This window comes from Tauraco erythrolophus, chromosome 18 (assembly GCF_009769465.1).
Source record: "Tauraco erythrolophus isolate bTauEry1 chromosome 18, bTauEry1.pri, whole genome shotgun sequence".
In the NCBI taxonomy this organism is placed as follows: Eukaryota; Metazoa; Chordata; class Aves; order Musophagiformes; family Musophagidae; genus Tauraco; species Tauraco erythrolophus.
The window spans coordinates 12,856,119-12,879,656 of record NC_141482.1 but is presented as its reverse complement, the minus strand read 5'-3'; the positions used below and the strand labels follow the sequence as shown (position 1 = coordinate 12,879,656).

General features: G+C 42.0%; 1 protein-coding gene across 1 annotated transcript in view; it reads right to left on the bottom strand.

Moving 5' to 3' along the window:
- Positions 1-23,538, bottom strand: part of PHACTR3 (phosphatase and actin regulator 3) — a 112,009-nt gene that overhangs the window by 31,124 nt on the left and 57,347 nt on the right. The window contains exons 2-7 of the mRNA XM_086623164.1: positions 21,714-21,875; positions 20,759-20,836; positions 16,371-16,553; positions 11,722-11,925; positions 7,558-7,819; positions 6,335-6,582 (exon numbers count right to left, since the gene is read on the bottom strand). Coding sequence (XP_086479290.1) covers positions 6,335-6,582; positions 7,558-7,819; positions 11,722-11,925; positions 16,371-16,553; positions 20,759-20,836; positions 21,714-21,875 — 1,137 coding nt within the window. The remainder of the gene's footprint in view (positions 1-6,334; positions 6,583-7,557; positions 7,820-11,721; positions 11,926-16,370; positions 16,554-20,758; positions 20,837-21,713; positions 21,876-23,538) is intronic.

Here is a 23,538-nt window from a genome sequence, read left to right as displayed (position 1 = left end):
ACTGGATTGGTCAGTGACAGGAGTGGCTGGGACATGTACACCTTTATCTCTGGGTCACCAGGCAGAACCAGGAACAGATTACGGTAACTGAAACAATTGAAGTTGTTATTTGGCATGGGTACACATGCACACATACATATAAAAATATATAAAAAATGTCATTCTGGTTTTCTGGCATTAGAAATTAGAAAATCACAACTGTCATCGAACACCGTGTGTAACTTTAACGCTAAACGTAGGCCACTATGTATGTCTACATCCTGTCCAGTGTGACAGTGTGTCATAACAGAATTTCATTTAGCAATCAAGACTATACTGTTGACTTTTTCTCTGAAGAAAGCAGGGGCAAATATTCCAAGGAATGAAAGAATAGGCCAGGTTTTATGATGATTTGCAGAATGTTGGCAACTTAATTGGGCATTCGAGCAGTAAGAAGCACAAATACTTACCGTGATTGCATGACCTGTTGTGCTTATCATAAAAATATAACACGTTTTCCATCAAACCAGAGAACCTAAAGAATTGTCATTACAAAAGAACTGTTCATAGGAGAACATGGAGCAACTGTTTTGAGTAAGAGTCTACTGCTTTTTGGTGTGCTGGATGTTGAGTCCTTGATGCTGCCCCTCTGATGACATTGGAGACATTCTCTCACTCTTACTAGACCGAATTTGAGCATAAGTGTTTCTGTATCTCTGGTGGAACTCTTTCGACTTCAGCAGGCTAAACAAATGAAAATTAGACTCCTGACCTTATAAAGCCATTTTACTGTGTGTTTGTAAAAGTATGGAATAAAGTGGCTGTAAACTTAAACTGCTTACAGAGTAGAAAGCCATCTTCATTGTCAAATGCGGATTGAAAGTCTGCACTGATGTCTGTTTCGGTGAGGGGTAGATTGCTTATGATGGAGGGAGAAGAAGAGGGAAGTGCTATTAAAACCAGTGAGCTGCTGAGTCATACTGGTAGGACTGCAGTCTTCCAGTAAACATGTTACAGGTAGATTCTAAGCAAGTAAATTTACACCAGACCTCTGCACACCTCTGCTGTGCTGTACTGGCTCTTACTGGTGTCCAGCCCAGGGCTCCAGCAGAGTCTGAAAACTATCATTGCAGATTAGCACCAGTCAGATGGGGTTCAGAGAATTGTCAGGGTACACAGGAGCTACAGTTAAATCTTTGCATTTGCTTCATCTTGGGAGCATGGTGTGTAGTAGGACGTTATTTTGTTTTGGTTCCTTTTTACTTTAAAGGTGCTTTTTTTATTTAATGCCTCACCTTTTCTAGTAAAGGTCACCTCATTTTTGAAGAAAATGACATTTAATTGGTATTTTTGTTTGGCATTTGAGATAGGATTAAGGTATCTTTTTTAAAGGATACTCTGGAGGTTCACGAGATACTAAATCCTAAATAGATTCTCATTCCCAAATATTGGGGTTTTATTTGCTAGGGATCTGTGGGCCTATGCTATTATTATCATCACTATGGATCTCAAATTTCTTTATGCAGAGGGGAGGAGTCTACACCACATTCACACATACACGTTGGGAAGACTGGGGTAGAGAACAGTTATGGTCTCCCTGTGTGAACGAGGACTAGTCTCTTGACATTTGCAGTGATGTAAAGTTAAACTTTTAAAATGCATAATCAGCTCAAAACCCTGCTTAGAGTCTAAAAGCTGCACCCTGGTTTATCACCTTCCTCCTAATGCTTTCAAAGTCTGTTGCAAACACAACGAACAAAGCACACGGCCTTCTGAAGCGGCAGGCACACATTTAACAGAGGGATAAAGAAGTTAAACCATTTGGCTGCTGCCACCCAGAGCCTTCTGCTAACTGAATATATGACTCCAGCAGAAACACCTGGCTCACAAAGCCACAGGACTGGGACTCTCTCAAGGTTTTTCAAGCCTCCACCTCACTGGGAGCGGGTGCAGAGTGAGTGTTTGCAGTGCTCGATCCGTATAGCCCAGGAACCAACAGAATTCCTTATGGAAAAAACCTGGAGCACATGTGGAGCTAGCAAACTCCTGAGTATCCCTGAACATGTTCTCTTTTTCATCTGGAAATTTTAAACAGGCGATAAGAGGAGTTTGCTCATGTCAGGAGATTGCTGCAGAGAGACTGCATGTGCACATGGAGCCTCATGTCTCCAGCGCACGGCAGACATGCTGCCCACGTGCTGGCCACCTGCGCGGGGCGTTTGCAGGCAGCTCAGTGCATCTTGGGTGCACCGAAAGCAACACATGTACGCTCTACACAGCACGTGTCCATCTCTGACCAGAACTGTTCTGAAGGAACAAGGCAGCTCTATGAGTTGGTCAACACAGGTTATTTCGGTGATGCACCCTAAACAGTTATTCTCCCATTCATTGGTGACAAAGTATGAGCGTGCAGGACTATTTCTACTCCCTTCAAGCTGCTGTAAAACTACTTGCCATACCACACTATACCTGATCTTTGAATTGAGAGAGGACAAGGGCTAGAATCACAGTGATTATTCGCTCAGATGAGGTCAGGGCTTGTTTTCTGCTGTCCCTCATCTCATTGAAGGCCAGCTGAAACCAGTGCTCTGCAGGTAAAAGGCTGGACCTTTTTGCAAGGAGTCAGGTTTTGAAGCTGATGTGCAGACATTGGCTAAAGGTAGCCCAGGGTATGCCCTAGAGGCTTGTATTTCAAAATGAGACAGAACAATGCAACATTTTACTCGAAACAAAGTAAAACGAAGTGACTTTTCAGGGCCTTGACTGTTCCCAGGTTGCTCTGCTGTACACTTTGAAAGAGTCTACTACTTTGTGAAATTAAAAACACAAATCATATCTGAAAAATCTCAACTTCAACCCAAATCCTGCTGTTGTATTAGAGGAGTGGAGAGCATATAACCCACTCAGGATAAGCTGTGCTCACTTCATCCAGATGTTTGGATTTCTAAAAGGCTTATGCTATAGCCAATCCCGTGGTCCATATGCACTGTGCACTGATTAATCTTTAGGGTATTTCACCAAATAAAAATGCAAGAGATCTGGATTAAGCTGATCTGCTGGTCTAAGGAGCCACTCCCCATGCCTGACCAATTGTGTTGATTCCTGAAAAATAATACCTGCCTTACAAAGTGAAAAGACGGAGATCATGTTATCCCCTTCAGGAAAACACGCTGGGAAATACTGTGCAATTCATCCGTTTTCATCTTGACCAGCCCACTGATGGCCAGTTCTGTTGTTTCACCTCCTGCAGAAACTCATTTCTGATGTTTCAGAATTAATAAACGAATAAATACAACAAAATCAGAGAAGAAGAAATAAAGCCCCAAACTAGTTTTCCTACATCTATTTTCAGCATCCTGAGGCAAATTCCTTCCTGATCACTATCTCAGTAGAAAGTGAACCTGCAAATACCCTTATTTATTTTCTTCCTAAGGGTTATTTTTCCTGGTCAATAAGGCGTGTTCAATGCTGGTCTGCCCCATGACCAAGGTATCTCAGGCAGGATCTTGGCTGTGGCTTGTTTCATGATTTATGGCACCTCAGCTAGGTCAACAATAAATGCTTTGAAAATTCTCACCCTTTTCATGCTTGTTCTGCAGGTTTCTGACAAAAGTTCCTGTTTTAATTCAACTGAACCATGATATTTAATTTCCTGTATATTTACTGTTGTTTCTGTCAAGCAAAAGGCAAATCCTAACACTGCGTGCTTACGGAAAGACCCTGCTTGCACTGGTTACCAGTTGTGGCCTACACGCTACTTATGTTATTTTTTAAACCCGTGCACAAGGCTACAGTCTTGCCTTGTGTTTTTGGAGGTTTCAAACAATGATTTATTGAGTAGGGTGCTAATGGAAAGCCAAGGTACAATTCCTCACTTTTTCCAGAGTTATCTGTGACCTGTACCAATCTTCCTGTAACCATAGGGCTGTTGCACCGATGCACCGCTCTGCATCGTGATAGCAACAGCAAAGTTGTTGACGTGCCAAGGCAGGACACAGATTGTAAAGCAACTTCAGATTAATGGATAGTTTTACCATCTGACTTGCAGACCAGTCCAGGTTTTTTAAATTAGAAAAAAATCTGGAGCTTTTCAGGAAATCATTCTGGTGCGATCCCTTGTCTCCACTGCAGCTCTCGCTCCTCTCTGAGACGCGAATGCATGCATTTGAATGAACGCTGGCACAAGCAGTGCCACCCAGTGTCAAGACCAGAAATGCCGTATTATGTCCCAGCTTGTGCTGAGTAAATGGGTGTTGGCTGCATCCCCAAAGCGGCTATCTCCTGAAGGGCTGAGGTTAGAGCATCCCACACCAGGACTACTGTGGTTTAAGTGGCTGTGTTGCCCAGCTTGCCATGTGCCCATCCACAGCAGCCTCCTTAGACATCAAGCAGCTGAAAGTTTGCATGGCCTCGGTTTTTGTCACGCCCCTAAAATGAGCCTGAACTTGAACATCAGCAGAGCAAGCACCAGGTTCGTATAAGAAATCAGGTCTTTTGTAAATGCACATATACAACCTGCAAGGGCAAGGCAGTCCACGATCTTCAGCCATTTTAAATAAAATGATCTCATGCATAAAGCTCATGTCTTATGATGACTTAATTAAGTTTTAGGGGTGCATGGAATGGGCTTCTTGGTGCAGAGGCTGAAGTTTAGGTGTGAAGAAACTCGAATGCCAAAGGGTGAGACTAAATTAACTATGAAGAAGAGGGCTGTGTTGCTACAAACAAAGAAATGAGAGAAAATTCTTCCTAAAACTTACTTTTGTTGAAGTTGGAATGTGTTTTGCATGGAAAAAGGGGTTGTATTCATATCTGGGGCATCTTTATCAAATGATAAACCGTCTTTGCTCTTTTTGCCCTCAGTGTACATCTGCAGATAAACACTAATCTGTATACAATTACTGCAGCACTTAATTTCATAACAAAACTTTGAGTTTTCAGCCCTTTAGATAAGGCATCTAGCTGGCTGTCTACAAACCTACAAATGCACTTCTATCACTAGCACACCATCACAAGGACCAGGGAAGCAAGTCTGTTTTGGTTCTGGCCTGTGACATTTTAAATTTGGGCCGTTAATCTTATTCACTAAAACATTCAAGAACATATCAGCCTCATCTCATTATATTCACCAATTAGCCCTACAAGCTTTTCCATCCAGCTTTTACATCTTTGTAGTACTCACATATTATCCAAAAATTTATTTAACCAATGCACTTCTATCATCATAATTTCTTTCTTCGCAGACAGTGAATAATTATTTGTTGAATATTTAGAGTATTCATCTTCAACAGTAAAACATTCAGATTTGTTTTTACTAGTAGGGGATAACATTTTCTGCCTGGATGCCTCTACCTCTTAGAATTTATACCAAATGAGACCACTTTTATAATTGGGAACAACACATAGCTAGAAAAAAAGAGATAGAACTTACAAGATTATTTTACTTTTTAAGTTACCCTGAAATGCACAGCAATTATGCAGGAGATTCTCTTTTCTTTTGACTTGCCTCAGTAGTCAATTCTGTTATTAGGTGTCTTAAGACACAAGGGCAGAACTCGTGTCCTGTCTGCTGCCTTATACTTTCTAATAGGCACTTTTCAAAATTCATCATTGATCGGCTATAACAATCATTTTTTGATGATTTTTTTTTCTGCCTGCCTTCTTTTAATGCATTGATGAAGAGATTGAAGGATTCATTTCAGACTGAATCTTTGTCTTGTTATCATGGAAAACATTAAAATCTTGAACTAAAAATAAATTTTATAATGACAGCTGATTATTTTGCCAATGTCCACTTAAATAATTGCTCAGGATTATTATATGTCTCAAGAAAGGGTAAAATGGACCAAATAGAGAAGCAACTTTTCTTCTTTAAGGTATTTTCTCCGGATTTTTGTCCTTCCTGGATTCATTGATCTCTCCCACTTTTCACTGTGCCATCACTGCCCTAGAATAATAGTCCTAAAATGGGACAATTCCAACACATCCTTGGCATCGGCACCGGGTATACAGAAAGCTTTGCCTACTGACAGTGAGATGTGCTGCAAGTGTTGCCATTCACCCGTGGCAGTTCAAAGGGTACGTAAGTGGCTGAAAGGGTGAAGCGTACTGATACACCAACTTATCGACATAACTCTAAACCTCACCGTAGTGTGCAGTACCTGCCAAGACAAACACGATCCCAGTCACTGTGACTCAAATTCAACTTTGGCTTTTCATCAGGATTCCCTGAAAAAGTTGATATGACAATAGAGGAATTTATACTGCTCGATATTTTCTGCATGCTGCCTTGTTTAGAGTGTTCAGTCAGGCTACAATAGTTCATCTTTATAATATAGTAAGTGACTTTCCTTACCAGAAATAACGGAATCATTCAAAACTTCCTCATCCTGATAAAAAACAGAGTCGTCCTTGAGCTCTGAGTTCATAATCATGTTTTCTTTGTTCTCATCCGACTCTTTTACTGAGTTCCGCTTATTTTCTGAATCACTGCTGTAATTCAGTGAGTTCTCCTTTTCTTTGTTGCGCTCAATGCTAGATGTTCGGGATGGACGGACATCCACTCTTTTTTTTGGAGAGCCTTTGCTTTCTCTTCCATGGAAGCTGTGGGTGGAAGGTGCACAGCCCAGTTTTTACAAAAGACTGGTTTATTGCTGCAGGAGGAACTTAACATGACATGAGAATGAGGAGAATGCCCTGTAGCTTGTAAAGGCTGGGGCAGAGAGCTCAACATGGGACAACACAGAATGGTATTCCCAAGACTGTTGAAAATGGCTACTGCAGATCTATCTCTGTCACAAAAATAAGGTATGGAAGGGTAGGGACTAATGTGTTTCTTTGATATATAGACACATGTTATACTGTACTGATTAAAAAAACCCACACAGCACGTCCTTCTAATGTAAAACACACACGACATGAAGTATTACCATTCTGATATTTTATGATCATGACAATGGTTTAACAGGTCCTGAAAATAATATCATATGAATCTATTCCCCATGACAATAGCTGTTAATGGAATTGAGAAACGTTACTAAGTTACTCCAAAGCTCTGATGGAAAAGGTTATATGTCCTCTTCCAACGCACAGGAGGGCTTATAATGAAAACCAGATAAAGCACCTAGTGTGCTCCCACACAAGCATTTGTATTAAAAATGGATACTGTATATGCTTAGGTATAAACCAAGAGACAGATACTGAATTAGTAGCTTTTCTCATTTGCAGAGTAATGATATTTAGAGCAGGATACACCCTAGCTACTCTAACTTGGTATCCGGTGAGCAGATTTTCTTTTGCAATCAGTCAAGGATTATCAAAGTATTTGACCTGTTTGGAAACCTACTTCCATGTCACAGTAGCCTCCTTATAAAGGAAGAACATACTTTGAAGTGACTGCCAAATTAAGCACTTTAACCAGAGATGGATATTCAAAGTAGTGACATCAAGAGGAAGGCAAACTCAAGCTGTAGGAGCAAATAAAATGCTAATAACAGAGTAGGAACATTTCCCAGGAAAAAAATGATTTAGTGGAATGACTCTCCTCATGCACCCATATAGCCAAGAGGCTGTAGGTACCTGTCCTGCCGGTGTTTGGTGGCCAGAGCCCTGTGGAGTTCTTCAATGACTCTGCTGGGAGGTAAAGGCAGGTGGACAGCAGCCAGGTGAGGGGAACCAGTTGGAGTTGTTACCTGTCCTCTGACATGGGCATCTGAACTTTTCTGGCCAGAGGGATGGAAGAGGGCAGCTTGTCCTGAGATTTGGGAGGAACCAACAATGACATAATTCTTCAGGATGGTGGAAGGAGGAGATTTCATGACTGGGTCATCTATTTCACTTCCTGCGGTCAAAACACAAGAGGGTAAGAGGTTGTGTAATGCTTCTTATTTTTTTGCACACAGAGTCTGCACTGAAATTAATTTGTCGTGTTGAACAGTGGAAAATGATGATGTTTTGTTCTTGTTAGGAGGTAACTGCTTAAGCTGAGTAACTGAATTCAAAAGGCTCATAGTACACAGGTCCAGATTACGATCTAGCGAAACAGATGCCTCTCCCATTTCCCCTCTTTCCCTCAGTATCAGATTCTCCTTTTCCCAGCCCACCAATGCGTTCTCGATTGCCAGTACTGTTCCTCCTAACCACCAGTGGCTTGTACTGCAGTGCCTTTCTGATCTAGCACTTTCTCTGCTGGACTCTGGCAGACTGTATTAAAATTTATGCACTGTGGTTCCCAGTCAGGACAAAATGTACCAGTGTCTATTATCTGCTCCTCTGTGCTTGCTGCACAGCTCAGACCTCTGTCTTTCATATGCCAGTTGAGGAAATGCCAAAATCATTATAATATGAGGATAATGCTCACATAACATAACTTGCCAAATGAAATTCAAATGAAAGATGTGGTATTGAGCACTAAGAAGAAAAAAGAAGGATGGAGCAATCTAATCTTCTTTTGCCCCCAGATTCAAATATTTCTTATGTAATGTAAGCAATTCATTGGAAAATAGACTTTCATATATACATTTCTCTAGCACCTGAGTCCAGAACACAGTGGTCATTTCCGTGGTTGTAAATTTGGTAGTTTCACACTCTTAAGATAACTGAACATCTGGCCTGAAAAAGATGCTGATTGGTTTTTCTGTTCTGCAGTTTTCTTTCCCTTTTCCCTTACCCTTTTATTTCCATCCCAATCCTCTGGCATCTGGTGGTGTTTACACCAGTAGCTCAGTCTGGGTGTGAAAAGGCAATGAGTTCTTCATATAAAAGAGTATTTCTTTTCTCTTGTTGCCATCTAGTGTTTTAAACAGGAATTTAAACTGGCACAGCATGTAGAGCTTTTGTACAAACTTGTTTTCACAAAATATTTTCTTTTTTTCACTTACTTTTTAGATCCTTCAGTTCATAACAGAGAAAAACTGCTCAGTCCAGGATTATCCTGAAATACTCATGTAAAAAGGATTTGGATCCTATTACCAGGGTAACTTACTAGAAAACTGGTGAGGACAAAAGTAGGTTTGAATATTCACTTGAGTTATTTAAGATTTCCTCTCAGACCCAACTTCCTGCATGATGGTTACCAAGTACATGCCTTTTCTGTAGTTCACTGCTGGAAATCTGGTCCAGCCCCATAAGGGCAGCACTGCAAACAGAGCTGGGCTTATGGAGGTTGGAGGGCAGAATTACTGAGGACAACAGCAAAAGCCCAAGTAGGAAGAAGAGCTCCTGTAGCCATAACCAAAATCAAACGTTGAAAGTTTGAGAGTGACAACACTAAGCCTGGTCTCTTTTTGACATTTGCGGGGTGAGGAGGACAGTATCCTTCAATGAGGAGAGTTGCATCTACAGTAAAATCTTCTCTCTTATTCTAAAAAAGGTCTAACATTATTTTCAATTTTGGAAGGCGTTTTTGCACGTTTCTCTCCCTCCAACCCAGAACCTTAACAAATCATGACAGCTTCATTCATCTGTCTATGCATTCAGGAGACAGGGGTCAAGCTAGTCCAAAAGATGTCCTATTTAAAATCTGAAATGTCTGAAAGCACAAGGACATTTCTTCAGGTGTCTAGGTGTCCAGTGTGCATTGTCTTGGCAACGAGACACCTTCCCACCCCTGACCTCCTCCTGTGCAGATCAGGATGATTGCTGTACCCAGAAGACAGTCAACCTCTAATAAGCAAAGATGTTTTTTTGGCACTCACGGGGATTTTGATTATGTGCTGCTGTGGAATGCACAGAGGACATTTGTGATCTGTCATTGCCGACTGAATCATGGCCTGAGCGGATGAAAAAACAGCTCTTAAGTCACTTTATACCACTGCACAGTGGGAGAGGGTGTCCATGGTTTCTCAGAGCAAGAACCCTGAGTTCAGCTCAACCCTAAAACAGGAAGGGACGAGACTTTGTTTTATCTTTATACCTGCTTGTTCCTGGAACAGGTCATGGGCCAATTTTGTCCTCATTGCAGCTTGGGCCAATATTGAGAGTGGAGAGCTTCCTTAGATCACACCTGATTTGTCCTGATGACAGCCCTTCAGTGAATAATCTTGCAAAGTGATGTCTTGGCACCTTGCCCTGTTCCCCCTCTCTCTGTGATTAATTGGTACTTGGCTTATTCCTCACTCTTCTGCTAACAGCATCTCTGACATTGTTAAGGGGGAAAAAACTAAACACAAAAGAGCTTTTCAACCTCTTCCTTTTCTTCCATAATTGCTCTTTGTTTCTCTCTCCCCATACATTTGTATTCCCTTTCACTCATTTACAGTATTTGTTTACTCTTAACTTACCACTGCCTCCACATCCACACAAAAATAAATGTATAATCAGCATTGGAAAAGGGTCTATAATTATTAGAGTCATTGAGAAAACGAAGAGTTGTTCTGTGTGGAAAATTTAGATGAGAATGAAATACCAAAACTCAGAATACCTTAGATGTCAGAGGAAATACTTTGGTTAAGCAGCAAAATATTTAGACTCAAAACACTGTGAAGTGCCCGGTGGAGCTCTAATCTCATCACCCTCGGTGGGTTAGATTTTCTCAATAGCCTACATCTCATGCAGAGTATCGCCTTCTTGTAGGTCGGGCAAAGTCAAAGGGGTGTTTTGGTTGTGGCTGTTCACGTCAGAAGGTGGAAGAGGCAGGCGAGAGCCTGACCTGTAGCACAGAATGTTGAAGTAACCTGAACAGCAGCTTCCAAGAAGCATTATACCATTTTGAATCCAGCTCCTGCTTAAACTCTTATGGCTTTTAAGCACGGACAAAATATGGATATTTTCCACGGGAAACAAATACTTGTAATTTTCCTCAAAAAGATCCAAAACCCCAATATTTTCTATGAACTCCAGTGGTCAGGTCACAATGCCCCTCTGATATTTTGTTTCCTGGTGACTTTGAAAACCCTGTTCTTTGTGCCAGTAGATGAGTGTGGATGCAAATCAGGGCTGAGACAATGGCTGTCATTTAAAAGTCTAAATATCCAACAGGTCTGACATTTAGATGTCAGGACTTGATTCCAATTTGCAATAAGGCCCTTTTAACTGCTTTTACCATATGTAGGGGCCCTGAAATTGGAACTAAAATCATGTTCACTTTAACACCTTTTCTACAGTGCCAGAATGTTGGGAAATGTAACAACATTGGCAATACATTAGAAAATCAGGCCCAGAGGAATTGCTCTTGAAACATTCAATGAAGTCCGGCACAAAGGATTGCTTCGTGGGAGCCAGGTGTATCACTTACATGGCTTCTGTGCAGCTAGACCAGATTTCATAGCTCTAGTTTAGACCTACCCTGGAGAGCAAACGCTTCAGACAGAAATCTCTGCAAGACCTATTGACTTGAACTTGATTTTGGCTGTGTGCTGTTATCCAGCAGAGGTCTAGGTAATGAAAACATTTAAGTCCTCTTTGTGTTTTATGGCATATCGACATGAGCATCTCATTCAGCAGATGTTTGCAGTTGGTTTGATTTTTTTTTTACACGTGTTTAGTGCAATAGACTCACAACAAACAATCCCCTGGGACATTCAGATAAATGTGTGAAGTACAAAGATCAGTGCGTTGTTATCAGGCAACAAGACCACTCAGTTCATGCAAATCACTCCCTTCACTCAACATAACCAGCCCGATTCACAGCAGTTTGTGGCAGTAGGCTTAAAAAAAGATGTAAGAAAAAAATTATATACTGTGCTGTGTAGGTGAACAACACATAAGGGATGGAAAAATCCTTACTGAGCAGTAATCACTGACCTGTTATGCTCTTTGTGATTTTGGAGATGGCCTTAGGTGGTGGCGCTGGGAGCAACGGAGGGCTGGGAAGCTGTGCTGGGTTTCTTTCTGTCTGTTTCTGGGGGGAATCTGTGGATTCAGATACAAGTAAGGCTTGTGGACTGTCTTCAGATGCTGGCAGGCTGGCATCTTCTAATTCTTCCATGGGTGCTGAAGGTTTCTTGGCTAGTAGAGAGACGAGTAAAATTAATGGAACATGAAGTTAGTAATAATGATAGGCCAGGGGACAATGCCAGGAACATTCAGAAAAACAGAACACATGACATACAGCTAGAAGCACTTCTTTTCCATAATGAAAATAATTACTGTGTGAAATAGCCAACCAACCAAGGCAGGTAAAGAATAAAATGTATGAGGACACTGAAGAAATGTTAGTTTTGATGTTCCTGAGAAAAACGCTGAGCTTCCCTTATTTCTTTAAAGCCTTTTTTCAGTTTTCTTTTTTTTTTTCAATAATGAAGACAGCAAGGAAAAGCAACTTTTGAGCACTGTAATGAATTTTCTTACAGCATGCAACTGCAGTGGCAGTTACTGAGCGAGTTCTCATCTGTGCTAGGAACACACAGCCAAAGGGCAAAGAGTATCAAACCAGTAATGTTGCACGAAAGCTGACTTTCCAACTGTTTGTTGTACACATTTACTTTGACAATTTAATTTTTATCTTATTTAATACATGACTTCAACTTGTATCCCAAGTCTTCTCTTACTGCACCTGACTCCAGAACTGTTGAATCTTTCCTGAGGTTAAAGTTGACAACCAAGAAAAGCTTGCCGTAAAAATGATTTGCCAGTGGATCTCAGCAGCTAGTGTGAAACAGAGAATGGGTGAAGTACTTAAGATAAACTTCAATCACTTCAAGCCTTATTTTGGGATGGTGAAGCAGTGCTCATTTCAGGATTGTCTCCTGAAAGATGGTAAAAGCACTTAGCTCTTAAAGTGAGTGCAGACTGAATCACTGAGCAGTTCATCAAATTGACCTGATTGTGATGAGGGCACAGGGGAACAGATCCAGAAAGGCACAAAGCTGAAGCAGAGCATAGGTGGAATTCCACTGATGAAGTTCAAAATTAACATCCTTAAATCCTGCTCAATACCAGCTGACTCTGGCAGAGCTTAAACTCACACAGTACCTCGCTGTTAGACTTTCACACTGTGTCACATGCCCTGATCTCCGCCTTGGCATATACATGGGGACCCACAGAGAGGCTTGAGCCTGACTCTGACCCAGGACTCCAGCCGTGGCCAGGCTCTCTCCAAACTGCTTTTCCAGCCACTATGGGCTCAGCAGTAGCCATAAGGGTTATTTTTCCTGTCCTAGAAGTTGAAACAGTCATCCAAATGGGGACATCAGTGTTTAAGTCTCTCCTCAGCATGAGAGGTCCAAACTGCTTGGACTGGATAAATGACAAATACCACTACTTTTGGCATTATGGACTGTCTGAAGGAAGTACCTTTCTCTCCAAACCGATCTAGAGCATCTCCTAAAAACTCACAGTAGTGGGCCCCACAGCTGCCACATCACAAATCTTTTCTTGGCTCAGTTTTGTGTCTGGTTTGGAATACAAACTCTCTGTACTAATGAACATTCAGCATCCTTGTGCTCAGAGTGCATGGGGAGGCACCAGAGCACTCAGGCAATTGGAAACAATAGCATTGGCAAGATAATAGCATTTAATTTGTTGACAAATAGATTAATGAATGTGCCTAGAAGAGGAGGACTGAGTATTTATCATTCAAAAAAGACAGGAAAGTAGAATAAATATGCATTGTTAACGGGAATTCTTATGAAATTTGCCTTGATAGGAAAGCTGCCATATGTGATAGTTGCCTGAATTATAGAAGGACATTATTTTCTTTTAAATACGCTTCTAGGCAAATGCTTTGTTCCAGGCTGACATCACTTTGCATTTTTGTGCCTGCTGCATAGGAGACAAAATGTGGAATAGAGGAAAAGAAAAATAAAGTTGCTAATGTGTTACATTACACAAAGATCAAGAGCTCCAGTAGATGTTAGTAGCTTGATAGGAAAATTAGTCAGGTTTGAGTGCATTCCCCTGAGTAGAGCAATATTTTCTTCTGGCAGTAACTTCACTAAAATCAGCAGACCTCCCTGTGACACGAAGTGCTGTTTGGCACAGATGCAGTGGAGCAGCTGCAGTGGGACCTTTCCTTTAGAGAAGATGGATCCGAAACACACCACTCCTTAGTCAGGTCTTTTTGCTTCTGAACTCCTTCTTGTTCTGCGACTGATGTCACAAAAACAAACTGGCACTGTGCACTGTTATCTAAAGAATGTCCATTTTACACTCCCTACAAAGAACGGTGTGCTTCGATGTTTTTCTGTGGTTGTTGCTGGTAACAACAGCACATGTTTGACTCAGTCTGAAGGCAGATCCAAGTCTTGAGTACCCAAACCTATGAACAGATTTCATGCTGCAGAGTGAATGTTATCCTGCCGAAAATTCTCCAAGTGCTCATCACTAGACTCTTTGCCAGAGTAGCTAATTATTCATGGCCATCTCTCTACTAGGTAGGAATCCTCTCCCTGGGACTGCTCCCAAGCCCGTTGGCTCGGTTAGGTGGGGGAAACTGCCCTCCTTCTGCCTGGGCTGTCCTTTTTCTATGTATTAACCAAAAATGAAGTCTACAAATATTTCCTTTTGTTCCCTTCTCTTCCCCTCCCTGGCTGTCACCCCACATCCTCAGGATCAAATATGACATATTGAGTATAAAGCAAATACATTCATTTTGTTTCTAGCTGGTCCACAAATTCATATGAATGAAATGATTGAGCCCAAGGACAAATGCTATAATAAACTCAACATTATAATAGACTTAGCAATGCACTCTGACAATTTTGAAGAGATTTCCTACCCAATGAATTCCTTAAGGTGGACTCACTAGAGACAGGAACGCTAAAATGCACAGATGGGGATAAATTAGCACGTAAAGACTAGATTAACGATAATTATTTTAAACGCCAGAGGCCACTTATCAAAGAGATAGGAAGATTTCCAGCAAATACGAGTGGAGTACCAGAGAACAGGGAGACAGGAGAAGGTAATTCCACTGGTATTTTTTGACACCTGGAAAAAAGACACCTGAAAAATGGAGGAAAAGAAATACAGAAGAGATGAAAGGTTGTGCCAGGGAGGCAATAAAAGGAATTAGGATAGAGAAAGAGACAGAAGAAACTGGGATGATTTTGAAAGCCTCAATACACAATTTTGAAGGCAGCGTAAGGTAAATTTTAAAGCACAGTACTAGATTTTGCAGAACCATAAGGTTAAATGCATGATACATTATTAGCACCATCTTTCCAGCATAGCCTGTCCTAATGATAAGAATTAGAAGTTCAGAGAGAAATTTCCTTAGTGATATGGAATGAAATGCTCTAGAAAAGATTATTATTGCTAATAATAGTAGTGCCTGAAGGATTGTGGTTAAGATCTTCATCTGGTTGTTGTAAGAACAGAGAGATGAATGGGTTTTGAATCAATTACTTTTTCGGGTGATACAAAACCAAACACAGCCATAAATGATAGAGTTTGAAGGGAAAGGAAAACAGCGTGAAGGGCAGATATTAATAGAAGCTATCCATGTCCAATTCTCTATCTCACCTCTATTTTAAGAGACAAAGAAGAGAGAGGATAAATCTTTAGAAGCTCACATACAGTGCTTTGGGATATTTCTTGATGAAATAACATATAGTTGAAATGGAGAAGGTGACAGGTGCTTCAGAGAATGATTTCCATTCTGAGCTGCTGAAGCTGGTTGAGGGCATAAGCAGGCAGCACTGCTCAGCAAACAACAGCAGGTAGGGGTGGGCTTGGTGAAAGTGGCCAGTGGCTGGCACCCCACAGAAAGCAGGTCATGAAGGCATGGGATGGAGAACAAAAGTCAACCAGGGAAGATGGAGAAGGTGTAAACATTGACCGGAGGTCAGGAAGATCTGTAATCACTGGATGGCACTCCTCACAAACCAGGATAAAGCATTGTCTCTGCAGCTTTGCACTTCTTGGTTGTCAGGAAGTGAACGGAAACCCTCCATCTGCTTGGTTGTGCCTGGCTGCTCTGGTCCTGAGGAACTGCTGTCACAGATGAGCTCCACCGGAGCACAGTTGCATGAAAGGAGTTTGGGTTAGCTTGTCTGTGCTCCTGGTATTGAACTTCACTTCTGCTTGCAGCATGTTGTAGACAAGGTGATGATATGGACAGTGTGGGCTGTGTATTGACATTGTTCTCTTGAGCCAGAACAAACAATTTCAGGCTTGGCACAGAAGTTTAGGAAATGTTTTTAAGAGAAGCTTGTTTCAGCTTCACAGCAGTCACTGCTAATACCAAAGGGGCACCATGCCAAGACTGGATCATCTCATAATCCAACTAATCCCATTATCCAAAGCTTTGTGTGGTCCCTCAGTTTGGTAGCAGTCTCAAAAATCAAAAAATCACTGGTTTTAAGTACTGATTGCCAACCCAGCATGGGCTGTGCTGAACAAGGTGCTCTAACCCTTTAGTGCACTGACATATTCGACTCCTCATAGAGTGGCTTAGCAGAAATATTTCTTTATATTTTATAGTTTTTTTGAAAACATTTTATACCCAATACCTGCATCTTCTTTCAGCTCATCCAAATGCAGCTCCTCACCAAGAGAGGTCACATTCGTTGTGGCTGCTACTGTACTCTCTTGCTGCACCTCTTCTGAGGCAAGTGCCTGGCACACAGGAGCTGGAGGGTCACTCTGCGTTGCTCTCGTGCTGTCGTCACCAGTGCAGGCTTTGCCTTCGGTATCTAAAACATCAAATCATTTAATTTTAGCTAAACCATGAGCAGTGAAAGCTGAAACTCCCTGAGAAGAGTGAGTCTCAAAGCTGCTAGCCCTCAGGGGACTGAGATTTGTCTTAGATCAGCACCTGATCTCTAAGAGTGTTGAGCATCTGTAATGCAAAACTTGTGGAGACCAGCCCATCTGGATACTAATATCCACCCAGTTTTCTCAATGAGGCACCCTTTCCTATGGGCACCCAGCAGCCTGGGTAAATGGGCACTGTGCACGTACAGGAAGGCCACTATACTCTGGAAGCACCTGCTACATCGGAGATGAGCAGAAGCGTGGGAAATCAGAGGTTTCTGGCAGGAGGCAATTCCTTGCATGAGCAGAGCTCATGTTGCAGCACATGCACAGGTTGGTCTGAGGCATCTGAGTTGTGCCAGGCTCCATGCACAACACGCTGCCATCCAGCTGCCCCAGCGGTAGTGCCGGAGCCTTACCAAGGACAAAGCTGCTAATATTCCCTCCCAAGCTGTGGGTTTTCAGCACAGTTTTAGTTACTCAGCTTTGAAAAGCGTGTCCTGTCTGATTGAGCTGATCAGAAATTCAAATCCCTCTGCATGCAGACCTAGAAACTGCTCCCTTTGCTTACTCTGAAACATTTTTGTGCAGCGATCCCTGCAGCTGTGCGCATCTTGATGACTGAAGCTTTTCTCGTCTTCTCCTATTCAGGAAAGAGTCCTCAGAATACAAACTATCCTTTCACTTCATGACTCTCTCAGAATTTACAAGATCTATGTTACTGTTGCAAACCAAAGCAATTACTTCCCGCTCTAGCCAATGCTCCATGCTGATGGACATGTCTGCTGTCCACTCCTGACCTCCCAACTCGTATTTCTCAGCCCTAGACACTCCTTTCTGGGAGCTCCTGACAAGGCGACGCTTTCTTGCAATGTCATGACAAGTTTCTTGACCATTGATTTAAAATAGCTAGCATTCACAGCTATATTATTTGGACAATCTGCAGAGTAATTGATTGCCCTTTTGGGGAAGGGTATCAGATTTTGGCCCAGAGATGCTACGAAAGGGATGCAGTATTTTTGTACGCTGAGCTCGCTCAGTCTGCCTCATAATCACGTTTGGTGAAAAGTTACTGTTCTTAAAATAGCCCCTGCAGTAGCACAGTTGCTATGATACAGGGAAGGGGAGGGGGAAAAAGTTCATCGCCTACATTTCAGCTCATTGTGAAGGCAGCCTATACATAATCATCGGTGTATTAACAGCTGCCTGCAATATTTGACCGGCAGCCCGTATCTCTCTCTGCCATAAGCACAGCTACATCTGGTCAGCTTTGTGCTCACAATGCAGACAAATATCAGGTGAAGCTCCCTAAATGTTTTCAAGGTAACTCTGCTTTGCACGTTCTGCACATCCTATGGAAAGGCAATCTGCTGACAGCTGTGCCACAAGGAAACTGCAGTCCGAGACATGAGTTCCCTCAGATCCCATGGAAAGCGTAATGATTAATGAAGTAACGGCAAGCAGAAGACAGCCCTGTCAAATAATTTCTGTCAAGGAGTGTCTGAGACTCACGACAGGGATGTTTCTGGTCAGAAGTGATCAGCTCACGCTTAGATCTCAGTGGATGTGCTGCTTTGATTCCAGTGGGCCCCAATGCCTTGTTTTAGAGACAGTCTGGGGACAGGAGAAAGCACAGCCCTTAGATCCACTGGTAAGGAAAGCAGCAGAGAGTCTTGGGTATTGCAAAGCAATCAGAAGAACAGGAGCTATAATTTAGTTGGGAATGGATCCCACTGAATGCCAGACCCTGCACCCCACTACCTCTTACAAGGTGCAAGCTGGTGCCCTAGAGTGAAGCTGTGTTTCAGGTGCAGGAGTTTTCAAGGGGCAGGTTGGTGTTTTCTCTGCGTAAGCAGAGCTGGAGAGGAGAGAAGGACAGAAGAGGCCCAGGCTGTGCCAGTTGGTCTGTGCAGCGTGTCCGGGCAGCTGGGTTTGGGTTGTGTGAGGAGAGAGGGTGACACAACCTGGCAGGATGACTCCTCGCCACAGCGAGGACGGTGCGATTGCACCCTGGGCTGCTCACAGACTGGTGCAGATTCTGCACCAGCTTTATGGTTTGCTGTGAGCTGAATGGTCCGGTTCAAAATGCTTCTTGACAGATCTTGTGCTACAAAACCAGACTGCGACACAGCTATTGCAAATGCATGAAGCAGGTCTGGAGTTTTCTGAGACTAGAGCTTCGTCCCAGTCTGGGCTATTTATGAAAGCGAGCAGGAATCAGGTCTCTGGAAGTGGAGTAGAGCCTGATGAAATAGAAGGATTTTAGGATTTACTGCTGCCTTTTAGCTTAATATTGCTGCTTTGACAATTGCAACTTACTGCAGAAAGGAGGACTTAGCCTTGAAACTGCTGCTACTTCAGCACAGTCCAAATAGGGCACTAATCATTTACTGAGAATTATTTGGGTCAATTTTTTATTCCAGTTAATAAGCTGCTTCTTCTAATAATATAATAAAATAACCCTGGAGATTCATAAGACTCCGTAAAGAAAAATAACTTGCAGGTGGCTGCAATGTCCTTCAACTGACTGTTAGCTATCCTGCTTTTCTGGGCAGCAGCGTGCTGCTGAAAATTTGTTTGATGTTTACAGGAGCTCTATGCAAGTTTATTGCAGGCAGGTGAGCAGTCTGTTTGCAGCTGCATTTTAAAAGCACAGCTTGTCATCACTCCTCACCAGACTATGTGTATTTATTTAAACTATTTTAATTTTGTTAAAATGATCTTGCATCTTAGCACCACCTATTTTCTTTGCAATCAGTTCTTCATGCCTGCAAGAGGTTTATTGACGTATTATTAGTATCACCTTTTAATGTGGTCTACTGAAGCTTTATTTCACTGTTCTTTTGCAAAGCTCTAGATATGAATGTCTTCAAATTCACGGATTATGGGAAACTTCCATACTGCTAGCAGAAATGGGGTGTATTTTTCTACCCAATAGTGCTAATATTCTTCTAGGGCAACTAATTATCTAGAATTATAAGAGACACAAAGAGTTCAATGGACAGGAATTAAAAATGAGCTTTCTAAAAACTTCCATTTTAGAATAAGCTGATGGTTTGATAGATTATTTTTTTAACTTGAACGTAAAACTCACATTAAAATAGCTGATAAAATAATATGAAAATTGCTTTACTGCAGTGAAAAAAAAAAACAAACCTGTTTAAAATGCTCTTTTTCTGACTCTTCAGTTGCTCGGTTACACTCCAGCATAGCATCACTGAGTATTGTCCCACAGGCTATTTATAGGCATGGCATTTGTTTTATACAAAGAAACTCAATTATTGGTTTCAAAGAACATAATTTCTATCTATCAGATTGGTCAAACTCAAAAGGCCAATCTTTCTTCATGGCAGTGCTTTCTGTTACAAAGTTTTCAAAGTAAAGATGGATTTATTATTTTCATCTCTGTTTAGGTAGAAATGGCAGTGTTGCCTGTAACGTAGGAGCTCACTTGACCTCACAGAATAGTCACCCAGATCTCTGTCTCCCTTGAGCATCTGTGAGGACTTTGGAGCAGGGATATACAGAACCACAGTCCTTCGTGCATGTTTCTGACGCTTTACCATCTTTCATTCAGCGACTTCTGCTGAAGTTGGTTTGTACTCAGGAAAGCTTTAGAATGGCACTACCAAATGCTTCACTTTTCCACGTGAATGAAAACCAGGCAAAATGGTAATATGTTTTGTCACAAACTTGGTTTACTGGTAAGATGGCTGAAAACATCAGATTAGTATCATTTGATGAGATTTGGATTCATGGGTCATACATGTCAGCTGAAAGTATTTGTATGTTTAAGTTTATATTTATAGCAGCTTTCACTGACTTTCTTGGCAGCAGGATTTTGCTAGGTTTAGAGCAATGGCACAAAACACGTACCAGCTCAGACTGCACCATGAACAAATCAAGTGAAGATGGAGTTGCATTCAAGATGGTAACACATCAAAAATTAAACTGCATGGATTGATTGCGGCAGGGAGGAATCTGAAGACAGACACGCTTAATTCAGATACTGAATTCTCCTCTATGTTTGGATTGAAGGTTTTCCTTTTTATTCTTGATTGTTAGGTTTCTTCTTTTTGCAATTATGTGTTTCCTATTGTCCTGAAAAAGACTCTGATAAAAAAGGTGAAGATTTTTTACTTACCTTGTTCCATCATCTCCAGAAGACCTTTCTTAATGAGTTCATCCCGACCTTGTCGTGCTGTCATCTTCTTCTCCAGCACTGCATGAAGTAGTAGCATAACAGCACCAGTTAACAACAGAATATTCATATAATGGAGTGAGAAAGATGCAATGGGGAAATTCCCTCCAGTCTCAACTACTGTGAGCTTGGAAAACATTGCAAGGATTTTTTGAGGGCAAGCAGGGACTGGTCAGCCTGTTTGTGTCTTTTCCTCTGTTAAAAAAGCTGTAAAATCACCCACACGTAGAGCTGAAATTTATGATCTGACCTACTGTCTGATCACACTGAGTGTGGAGTAACGGGGATATTAGAGCCTTCATGCTGTTTAATACGGCATGATGGAGCTGCCTCAGGAAGCAGTGTCCTTCACTGTGACACTCCACAGTTATCAGGGCAAGTGGAGGGAATGGCACTGTCCTACCTTAGGAAAAGGCTAGTGAGTTTGTCTCCTTACTGATCTCTTGGGACATCCCTGGAGACTAGCGAGACCATGCAGTGCTGTGTGCTGGGCTCCTTCACTGCAGAGACAGCTGCTTGAGGGAAGGCATTTTACACGCTGTAGCTCCCTCCTGTCACTTTTCATAATGTTACTGTGACCTATATAATCTTCACCCCAAATAAAAGGGGTGATGATACTTGGGGCCATAAACGTAGCCTATTTTGGAGAAGGGCCAGCCTGTGAAAAGCAGTCTGTGTTGAGGCTTGTGCTTCACTCTCATATTTTGACCTTTTCTTGTAAATGTACTGTATTGTATTATACAAGAAGTCAGCATATGCAGGCTCTTTCTAGCCTTAAATATTATTAATCTGTAACACACTGAAACCTCGGAATTACCTTTAGATCATAGATTTCTTATGTAAGCAAATTTCACCCAAGCTAAGCCTTGTTCTGTGCAGCATCACTCTCTTGTCCTACCTGCAGATGTCTGCTTTAGCTTCTCATTTTTCTTTTTCCGCCACTTCCATGGTTTGAAGATCCTGCCCAGTGTTGCCAGTTTGCTGTTCCTCCTCACTGGCGGAGTTCGAATCCCTGAGACCAAGTAGTCAGAACGCATTGCAGGGGACTGCTCCATCTCATCTGAGAGGGGGAGAGAGAGAAGAGCCAGCTGTTAGACAAGACGCTTCAGCACAGACTTAGAAGGGGGAGGCAAACGGAGGCTCAACAGCTGACAAGCATGCAGTCCAGTCACCCAGACAAGCAGTGCAAGACTTTGAAAGAGTCTCCATTGCTGGAGCTGGTGGCCAGGCTGAGGGATGCCAGCCAAAGGCGTTCAGCCTCACTGTGCCAGTCCGGTTCTTCCTACCAGCTGCTCTCCTGACTCTGGTCTTGCACAGAACCTGTCTGGATGCCAAATATTTCAGTATCTCCACTGATGCCATCCCTCATGGGATAATCAGGGCTATTAGGCCCATAGAGAAGGAGACGGGCTGATCTGTACACCCTATGCTTTATTCCATTGCTTTCCTGCTTTTGTCCCTGCCTGATGCTCACCAAGGTACTGGTGTTACTCTCCTTCCCAAGGGCTGCATGTAGCTGCATCACAGCCTTCTGAAACGTGGACAGCTGAAAGCTCCCAATAACTTTAATAGGAGCCGTAGAAATTCAACATCTGTAAATCAGGCTCATGCAGCCTCAAGTTATTCATGTAAACGTAACGTTCATCCAGAAAAATTCAGACCTTTACGAAAAGCTGAGAGGAAGTGTGAGAAAGCTCAGGTCCCTTCTAGATTCCGAGCTTCCCATTCTGTTCTCGGGCCACGGGATATCGCTGCCTTTTAAATGAACTCTTTTCATATAAGCTAACACAGAAGACGCTGACCTGTGTGAGCTAATGCAAATCTTTTGTATAAGAATGGTTTGTTTGATATGTGCTACGTAAGTAAAATCTTAGAGCTATTGTGCAAATTTATTCCTTGAGGAAGCTAAGGGGAAAATTCTTCCCCTTTTGTCCAACCAAGCCACAGGAATTCAGAGATAATGCTTCAGTTGGAAAAGCAGTTTAGGTATTTTTAATATTGTGTCTTGAACATACACTGTAAGTTTTGCTTATAGGCAAGCCTTGCGTGAAACAATACGTACTGACTATTCCCAGTTGTGTGCTAGCCAGTACCATGAAAGCAAGCAGCACAGTTCCATAAATGGGGTTATTGATGTCTTTACTGAGATTTGTGTTTGAGCACCAACACAGTGATTGTTCAAAGAGAAGCTGCCATCAGACATGTTACGTGAATAAAAACTGAATGACAATCTGTATTTTTTTTCAACAACCCGTTATGACTTAAATGAGCAATGTGGAGCTATGAACATATGTACATTTCCAAGTAATTTTTCTCTGGAACAACAACATTTATCATAAATTGCTTTATGACTGCAAGATAAAAACTATACAGCATCTTCTAGGCTTTGTTTTTAAGTTAACAGGGTGAAAATGCTTAAATCACACCATGGAGGTGGGGATTTCCAAGTAAACAGGAAACAATTTTTGGAAGATTATTAAACACAGCAGGGGAATGAACACATTCCTCCTCTTCCATTTAATTTTGAAAATGCTGGTAATAGAGATGAATCATTCAGTGGAGACAAACTGAAAACTTGGCCATGTGAACTATCAGAACAGAGACAAGGCTGTAACAATTACCTCTGCTCCCACTCCCCCACTTGTGTATGCCCAGTGAATTTCTCTTTCTATGTATTGAATTTAGAGCATCTTTGTCTCATTCCACAGAGTTTGTCTTGGGGT